Source organism: Urocampus carinirostris, chromosome 11 (assembly GCF_059441175.1).
Source record: "Urocampus carinirostris isolate Australia breed hairy pipefish chromosome 11, RoL_Ucar_1.0, whole genome shotgun sequence".
Lineage (NCBI taxonomy): Eukaryota > Metazoa > Chordata > Actinopteri > Syngnathiformes > Syngnathidae > Urocampus > Urocampus carinirostris.
In genome coordinates, this window is record NC_142359.1 from 25132736 (window position 1) to 25142575 (window position 9840).

Here is a 9840-nt window from a genome sequence, read left to right on the forward strand (position 1 = left end):
CAAAGTGGTACAGTCAAAAACATCTAACACTATTCTAATAATATCAATCTCTAGTACAGGGTTGGGTTACTATAATAAAAAAATGTTTTTTGTATTTTTGGGGAGAGTTCTATCCCTGTCATCCTTTTGCGTCTCTACTACAAAATAATACATTACCAGAAAACTGAATATCAAATGAAGTGCTTAAAAACAGGGACCTACTGCATCATTTCACTTTCATTCAGGAAATAAAACTTCAAAAATAGAGACACTCCCCTACTTACGGCCATTCGACTGACAAAAAACGGTAGTTACGAAAAAAAAAAAAAAAACGGCACGTCGAAAAATATCCGGACATTGCTGTAAGTTAGATTTTGTATTGTGTGCACCTTTTTCCGAGTACAGGCCATCACTGTAGTGCTTCTCTCCGCCCCTACCAGCGTGTGGTGGTGCAGTGAGAGGGCACCCAGCATCCACCCGGAAGAAAAAAAAATTTGCTTCTTCCTAGTTCATGTGTAAACATTCTATACTGTATCTCCAGCGTGCTAAGAACTTTGACGTTTTTATTGTTTAATATCTCGTACATCCATTCAATATGGCTGGTGTTAAGTGTAAAGAAGAGGCGAGCCGTTTCATTAAAATGAAAGCGGGATATGAAAGCTTGATGCGGTTGAGAAAATGGTTGGATTGCTTTTTTTCGGCCACTTTCTACCAGGAGGGAGGGAGTCGCCTAACTCTTGAAGCTCATCTTCCAAAAGTAAGTTAAACTTAACTTTATTTAACTTTAAAGAGCATATTATTTTATGAAATGTTTATTTTTAAGTACAAAGCAATATAGGTTACTACGGTTAATCTGGTTATAAACAACAAAGGAGACTGCTGGAAGTGTAAATTTCCCTACGGGGATGAATAAAGTATCTATCTATCTACAAATACCAGTAATCAGTTCTAAAGTCAAACTGTTAATTCTGGGTTATGCCCTTTATTTTTTTTACCCGTCATGAAGGTTTCAGATCAGGGGATGTTGTAAATGTGGCCTGTACTATGTCGCTCGATGAGACTCGCTGTGATTAAGGGCTATACAAATAAATCGACTATACTCGTGAAAACTCTCACGGGAGGAAGGGACCAATGGACTTGTTCTAAGGCGAAAATAAGCTGCAGCTGTCACGCTGATGGAAAAAACATTTCAATGACCCAATCAGTGGCATGAAGTACGGACTTCCTGGCGTTTGGATCAAGTCTCGTAAGATGACACTGGTGGAATCACTGCAGGGGCCAAATGGGAGTGTTGGCCTCAATCACATATTCATTGTTACTGTCATTTCAAGAGACTTCGGGCAACTTGAATCGAACTGAAAAATAAATTCATATGCAGTAATACCTCAGCACTCCAACTACTCAAATAGGTATTCGACCCAAAGATTCATGTCATTTTTGCTGAGAGACAAAAAAAAAATGAAACAAGAGGAAAAGGTATAATCTTGGCTGAGCTTGCTGGTGCCTCGCACACATTATAAAGAGGTAGAGAGGAGACACGATCAAATTGTCCTACTACGTCTGGAGAACATCAAATTACAGTGATATCCGATAGTCCAACAATTCTGTATTGACGAATCAGTATTACTTTCAATTAAGAAAAAAAGAAAACCTTGTGACATTTTTGCTTTGGTATTCGAACAAACACAGACAAACCCGTGACCAAATGAGCTGAGCGGCCGTCTTGGCTACAGTAGCTCTGTCAGACAGTTGTCAATCTCGATTAAAATCGAAAGAAGCGCACACTCGCACGCAGGAGTAAGACAAAGAAAAGCTTTTTATTTAAAAAAATAAAAGAAATATTTTAGCCAAACTCGGTGCCTGACACACATTATAAAGAGTGGAGAAGAGACACGAGCAAATTGTCCTACAACTACTATGGAAAAAAATAAAGGATTTAAAAAATAATAATAATAATAATAAAAATACAGCAATACCTAGAAATAAGACTCGAAAAAAACATGTATTTCAATACATCGGTATTCGCAGCAAAAATCAAGTTATTTTTAGCTTTGGTATTCAAATTAAAAAAAATCTGAATTCCAACAAACACAGACAAACGCATGGCCGAGTGAGATGAGGGGCCATCTTGGGTACTCCAGCCCGGTCGGGCAGCTGTCAAACTAAATCAAAATCGGCATTGGCACACAATTAAACGCAGGAGTGCAACAAAAAAAAGAAAAAAAGCCTTCTAAAAATGAAAAAAATAAACTATTAGACTAGCTCTTTGGTACCTCACACATATTTTTAAGCGGGGTAAAGGAGAAAGGACCAAATTGTCCTAATACTTTTGTTAAAAAAATAATTAAAAATACAGTAATACCTCAATACTTATACAACTATGTATTAGAATGAATTGTATTCAGACCAAAAAAATTCTGGTCGTCAGCATGTAAAAAGAAAATCGGAACTCGAACAAACCTGAACAAAATCAAAGACGTGGGCAAGCAAGATAATCGGCCATCTTGGGTACTCTCGCCTGGTCGGACAGCTGTCAATCTTAGTTTAAATCTGCATTCACGCACAATCGCACTCAGGAGTGTGACAAATGGATCAAAAGCATTCTAAAACAAAAACTGATTTTAGCAGAGTTTTCCGGTGCCTCGCACACATTATGAAGAGGTGGAGAGGAGACATGACCAAATGTTACAACTATCCATCCATCCATCCATCATCTGCACCGCTCATCTACACTAGGGTCGCAGGGGTGCTGGAGCCCATCCCAGTTATCTTGGGGAAGTGGGCAGAGGACACCCTGAACTGGCTGCCAGCCAGTCGCAGGGTTCACAGAGACAGACAACTCACTCGCTCAATCACACCTACGGACAATTTGGACCGGCCAATTAACCTGGACCGGCCAATTAACCTGACATGCATGTTTTTGGAATGTGGGAGAAACCAGGGTGCCCAGAGGAAACCCACGCAAGCACAGGGAGAACATGCAAACTCCACACAGGAATGTTTGATCCCATGATGTCAGAAATGTGCTGTGCCGCGCTAACCACTCATCCGCTGTGCTGCCCCGAGTTTGAGAACCATAAGGAGTTATTTTGGCTGCGGTATTCAGAGGAAAAAATTGGAACTTGAACCCAGTTTCCCTCATCTGGAATTTTTCTTACTCCAACAAACCATGGGACTTGATTTTCACACCCGTGGTCACAGTTTTCTTTTATTCCAGGATGAAAATGGTGAAAGTAAGACTAGGATTGTTTCGAATGCTCGCCAGATGCCAACCCAAACCCCCAAAAGATGAAAAAGGAAGAGTTTATTTGAGCACATCTAGGAATTTCACATACTTGCACGCGCAACTAAAGGAGTTACAATGATGATTTTAGCCAGAAAATGGTGGCAGCAAGTAGAATATTTTGAAGTTACAGACATTACCTTTGAATTGTGCTTTTATCTGATACCGTTGCAATAGATTTCTTAGGTTTTCGGTAGCTTCAATCAGTTTCAATAGTTTATATGCAGCATTTGAAAAGTTGTCATCATAGCATCAGTCCAACTTTTGGCTTGTAGTCATATTTTTGATTCAGCCCTCCCCTAGTTTGAATTTGACACCCCTGTGACTGATATTCTTTTTTTTTGTTTTAATTGTTTTGGGACTAGAGTCCAGCAATTTAAAGGCCCCTTTTTGGGGAAGAATTGTCCACCATGTGCAAACGTGGGCTTATTGAACTGCACTTACATTTCCAGCTAAACATTTTAAAAAGATTTATTACCGTATTTAATCATACTCAACGCACACTGGAGTATAACGCATTGTAAGTGACAAATGTTGAATATATCCGGCCATTATTAAAAAAATGTATTGACAATGTAAACTATTACCACAATACCAACCTAAAATTTACAATTTATTTAATATCCTTCAAATTCCGATTCATCATCAGATACACAGAAGGGTTGTTGTCCTTATCATCATTTTTTGAGTGGATTTAAATCTTTCAGGACCACTTTCTGTTTTCACCATTCTTTAAAACTGTTCTCTGGTACTGTGACTAAAAATTGTGAAAATGAGCTAATATCTAACGCCTTTTGATATGTCATTTATATCACTAGTGGTCTAATGGTTGGGATTTGGCGCTGACCTGGGTTTGATTCCCTTTGCATCCAATGTTATGTGATTCTGGTCGGTGACCTTTTTAGACTGCACAAATACTGTACAGAGGTACCTCTACTTCCAAATTTAATTCATTATGGGAGTAACTTCGTAGCCTGAAAACTTAGTAAGTAGAAAAAGGACTTTTTTTTATTAAATATATCATAAAAGGGATTTAAAAAATCGTCTTCATGAAATTTTGCTAAAAGGGGCTATTTGAATAATGGCTGTGTCTTGCTCCCCGCTATCTTGCCGGAACCCCTTCTCCTCCTTGTCTCTGAAGTCTGAACTGTAACGGTGAAACAAAGAGCATGCGGGGAGCACGCATGCACACCGGGTTGGCTGGCGGATTTTAAGCAATAGCCAGTTTGTTTACGTACGGGAAACTCTGGGAGCAGCGAACAGCAGCATGTAGTGTACTGTATTTTTCACTTTGTATCCTGAAACGCCTTTGTAACTAGAGGCAACATTTTCCCGTTCAGGTAATTCGTAACATGAAACTTTCGTGTGTAGAGGTGCCACTGTAATTTACTACCAAAAAAACTTTGTTTATAACGCGCACCCAAGAGTGTTATAGACAAATACACTACTCATTTTCCTTACCTGCACCTAGCTCTGCATCCTTTTCTTCTTCTTGACACACTGCCTCGACATCAGGCGCCTCAGCGGTTGTGCATCGGTAGCCTTTACTCTTGAGCACGTGGCAAATGACCACCCCCAGCAGCCCAAACAGGAAAAAAACGGGCACCAGCACAAAAGCCGTGTAGTCGGGGTTGATCTCCCCCGTGGCCCCACCGCCTTTCTCAGTAACACTCGTCTGATTGGCTGCAGGATGAATGGGAAAAATTGCATGAGAAAATGCAGAAACCACATCCTTTAATCTGGACAGATGAAAGCCCAATTTATTAATTGAGATGAAATATTTTATTTGAAGAAATTTTCCATGTTTTGCATTTTTATTTTTACAAATCAATGACCTATACCAAGCGTGAAATTGCCTTTTTAATGCCTGCATAATTATTTTTTGGGGTCTTGGGTAAAAAGTAGCACTTTAATGTAAATGTGGGTGATATGCTTCTGACAACATTCACAAATGTTTGGACCCATTTTAGCCAACTAACTAAATCTAATAAACCTCAAATGCTTAGTTTCTTCCCCAGGGCCATCACCACCCTAAACAAGCACAGAAAAATGTAAAAAAAAATGTATAGCTTAACTATGTACAAGATAATGGGAATTTGTATTTTTGTGACTAATTTTGGAAATATGTTGCAGTCAATGTCATTGCCATGGGCTTTGACTTTTTTTTGACACTTTAGGACAGGGGTCGCTCTTTTCAAGAGTACATATAGCTTGGAGATAAAATAGAACTAGTGCAATGTTTTAAGGTATTGTTTTATGCAGAACCAATAATTTCACATGTAAAGTTGAGAAGATGCCATTAACCATTGGGTTCAGTCCACCAAACGATCCCAGTTTGGCTGTAAATTGCCAAATAATATTTTATATGGAAGCTCATTAAACAATCAATGTTCATTGTTGAGACACTTCATGATAAAAAGCCACATAACCAGCTTAAACCCAAAACAAACGTCATACCCAGAAGCTCTAGCAAAGAATGTAGAGCAATTTTATTGTTCGAGCGGTAGGAATGGTCGGAGCTATATATACACAGCACCTTTACCCAGTGCAGTCTGCACTGAAGGCTATCACATTGGTATCCTCAATTGCAGTATTTTGTGACATCTTTAAGAAAGAACTTTGCTTGCACCTTGTTTTTAAACCATTATTTAGGACAAAAATGACAATAATAGCTGCAACACTCTTATGTAGCTGCTGGAGTAACACCAATTTTGAGTGGTACATTTAGATTGATATGGGACGCAGGCTCTAGCATAATTATTGTAAACATCAAATATATTTTCACACAGTGAAATAAAATGCGCTCAAGAATGAGCTTTTGTCTGGAGAGCGAATTTGGCGATTTTGTTGTACAGTGGAACCTCGGTTTTCGAACACCTCTCAGTTCGAACAAATCGGAGTCCTACCAAAAATTTCAAGAAATTCTTGCTTTGCTGGTTGGTCAAAAAAATCAGAGTTCGAACGCCGGTAATGCGTGAGTGCGTACGCTAGGATGCGATGCTGAGCGGCGGGTGTAGATCGCTCTTTTCGTGACCAACTGTTATCGCGTGCAGACGTGCTTCGTTTTGCTTTCACGTTTAATATAGGTGTACGAAGTGTTTTAGCCCCTAATTATGCCTCCGAAGAAAGACAGTGCAAGCAGTAAAGTTGCTACAGGTGAAAAAGGAAAAATAGTGCGTACAACTATTGCATTTAAGAAAGAAATAATAGCAAAATATAAAGGAGGTGTGCAGGTGCCTTCTGCTGACCACCACAAAGGTAAGAAATCCTATGCATAATTCTTTTCTTTATCATTTTTTTTTTTTAATTTTTACACGTTCATGTTAGCGTAATCTTTCGTACGGAAGATTACAAAAACGCGAACGTACGATTAGCCTGGGTTAGCTTCATGTTTATGTTAAACATTCAAGGTAAACATTCAGGGTGTTGGAACGGAGCCCAACATTCAGGGTGTTGGAACGCAGCCCCCTTTCCAATGAACCGCTCACAACTTGTTGTAGAGACCCGGGGGCTAAATGACTTGTAAACGACCTGATTTTTTTATTTTTACACGTTCATGTTAGCGTAATCTTTCGTACTGAAGATTACGATAACGCGGAGGTACGATTAGCCTGGGTTTGCTTCATGTTTACATTTAAACATTCAAGGGAAATATTCAGGGTGTTGGAACGGATTAAAACGATTTACATTATTTTTAATGGGAAAAATGATTTCGGTGATCGAACAAATCGGTTTTCCAACAGGGTTCTGGAACGGATTATGGTCGAGAACCGAGGTTCCACTGTATTTTGTCCAAAAATCTATGGTGTGGCTCTCTCAAAAAAAAGAAAATCAAAATATTTTTGCTTTTACAACTCTTTGGGTTCCCAACCTCTGCTTTACCTTGTAAATATGTTCTTATCTATTGTAGAATTATTTGCTTCTTTTTTTTTTGAAAAATTTTATTACGGTACTTGTATCCCGGAGTGCAACTTCTAATCTTATTGTAAATAATGTCCACTATGTTGTTATGAATGACAAGAAAGACCGTTCTTGTTCGAAAAAAAAAGATTATTTTAATTCTCTGCTTTACGGATTACCCAAAAATAATGCCACAAGTGATTGTTTTGTTGTCATTTGAAGGAATATAGCCAGAGTCTGCCGATTTCTCGCTCAACACAGAGGTGCTAATGCATGCTTCCATCTCCTCTTTTTTTAGATGATTGTAAATTTCCTGCTCTGCGGACTCCCAAAGATAGATTATTGTAGTTCCCTGCTGCCTGATTTCCCTAAAAATACATTTTTTTCCTATTTATAGAAACGTGTATATTGATATCTTATTTCAGTGCTTTTACTTATGTTGCTGCTAATGTCATTGCACTATTGTTGTAGTGCACTTAGGACTTAGGCCAGTCTACAAGCACCATCTTGTAAATATCTCTCCTAATATTCTTTTTTTGTGTTATTTTTCTCTTTTAAGTCTTTTATGACATGTTATCCTGGAGTGAAACATCTTATCTGGTTTTAAACTATGTACTCTACTTTGTAGACAATAGAGCTAATCTCGTGGAATATTGCTATTGGTACATTCGGGGAAGGACAATATCAATTCTGTACTTCTTCCTACTTCCTTTAGACGAATAAACAAAATTAACATAAATATTTGTTTATTTTTCCCTTAAAAAATCTTATATTTGTTTCCATTGTATTTTATATGTTTATACAGTATAATAAATCAAGTATGATAAGAAACATGCACACAGATTCAATTCAAAACTTTCAGGTCTGAATCTGAAGGTTTTGTGCGAAGAGCAAAGTAAATAACCTTGCATTTGGGCAGGAGAGTCAACATCTTAATGTTTTTGTCTGCATGTAGACTGACTCACACATGACATGCTTGCTTCCACATTTGCAACATAAAGAACTTTGCTCAGATCAGCACAATAGTTTACTCCGTGTCTCTTTTGTGACCTCTACGCGTCATTGGTGAGGAGTTACCAGTCTGGCTCAGCTCCAACACCCTCACATGCATTTTTCAGATCGAGTGAGCGTTAGATGTTTCATTTCTAAGGGGTTTTGCAGAACCTTCCTTTTCTTATATAAATACTTTATAAAGATCAGGGAAGTTGCACCAAGATAAAACAATACTTATTGTGTTAACGATTGAATGAGAGTTTCCTTTTTGGAGTTATTTGATGTTATGAATTACAACTTGAATTATACTCGTCTTTATATGTCATTGAGGCGCCTTGCATGGCTGACTCCCTATTGGTGTGTGAGTGTGTGTGTGTGAATAGGTAAGTGTGAAGCACACTGTAAAGCGCTCTGGGAGGTCTTTATTGACTTGAAAAGTGCTATATAAATTCAGACCAATTACCATTGATAGCATCGTATTAAACATTTGTTAACAACAAGATTAGATGTGGCACTCCAGGTTAAACATGTCAGAAAATACAATAAATAAAAATAAAATAATAATGGGACAAATGAGCAAATGTTCACACAGTAGTGCATGTAGACTGACTAAAGATATACATGTAAATGCATCAGAAGAATACTGCTATGAAAAATAATGACAATGGCAATGACATTACAAGCAGCATATTTCCAAACCAAGAGTAGAGAAATGAAGTAAGAATCTACATTTTGTCCATACATAAAAGCAGGATAGAAAGAGGTCTCTTGTAACAGCAAGAGTTTGGTCAGGGTTAATTAGTTATTAATAAATAAAATTATTTTGGATTATTTTGTCGATAAAAATTAAATCCAATATTTTAAATTGACAATCCTATGTCTCTACGTGAACGTTATTTTCAAATTAATAAAGTAAAACATATATTTTAACTTAGAATAGAATTACATTGTTTTATTAATATTGATTAAAAACCGAAATGTACATTGTTTACAAAGAGATTGGACGCAGAACCCCAGGATAAACGTCACAAAAGACTAAAAAGGAAAAAAAAAATTGTAAAAGTACTAGGAGTCTTTTAAATTGGAATTTTCTTTATTGTCATTGAGAAAAACGTCGTGAAAATTTGTTTACAACGAGATTATAAATTACACTAAAGGAGAAACATGTCATTAAAGATGAAAAGAAATAACAAAAGGAATATAAGGATAGATTGTGAGTGTGTGTCTTAAGTTGTAAAAGCATCAGAAAAAGAGTGCAATGACACTAACAGCGACACATTAAAATAAGAGTAGAAAGTCAAATATTTGTCTACTTTTGGTTTCAAGTAGAGCAAAATAAATCTCATTCGAGTCATCTCAAACTTTCGTAGTAAACCGCCAATAATAAGTTTTTTTTTTGTTGTTTTTCTAATCTTCCTGCGCCACGCTACACTATCTGCAGTGGCGTTGAAACTGTCGCAGGGCCAGTAGCCCACAAACTTAAACGGGAGGTGAAGTTCGGGGGACGTACCGGTGACCAGAAGCGGGTCGTCCATGGATGGAATGCGGGCGGCAGCTGGGCAGCAGCTGGCCAGGATGCTGGCGGTGATCCGGGCTACCTCGCAGTCGAGCACCGTGATCACTTTCAAGAAACCTAGCTTGGGCTGAGTGAGGAGGGACTTTTTTCTCACCAAACATCAACCTAC

At 37.9% G+C, this 9840-nt stretch overlaps 1 protein-coding gene across 4 annotated transcripts in view; it reads right to left on the reverse strand.

Annotated features, from left to right (window-relative positions):
• rell1 (RELT like 1) overlaps positions 1-9840 on the reverse strand; it is a 35900-nt gene extending 26060 nt beyond the window's left edge. For 3 of the 4 annotated variants that reach the window (XR_015852083.1, XR_015852082.1, XM_088348264.1), the window contains exons 1-2: positions 9666-9840; positions 4724-4945 (exon numbers count right to left, since the gene is read on the reverse strand). Coding sequence is in view for 2 of the 4 variants with exons in the window: in XM_088348264.1 (XP_088204390.1) it covers positions 4724-4945; positions 9666-9690 (247 nt within the window). In the remaining 2 variants the exon portion in view is untranslated. The remainder of the gene's footprint in view (positions 1-4723; positions 4946-9665) is intronic. The other variant, XM_088348265.1, reaches the window with a different exon arrangement.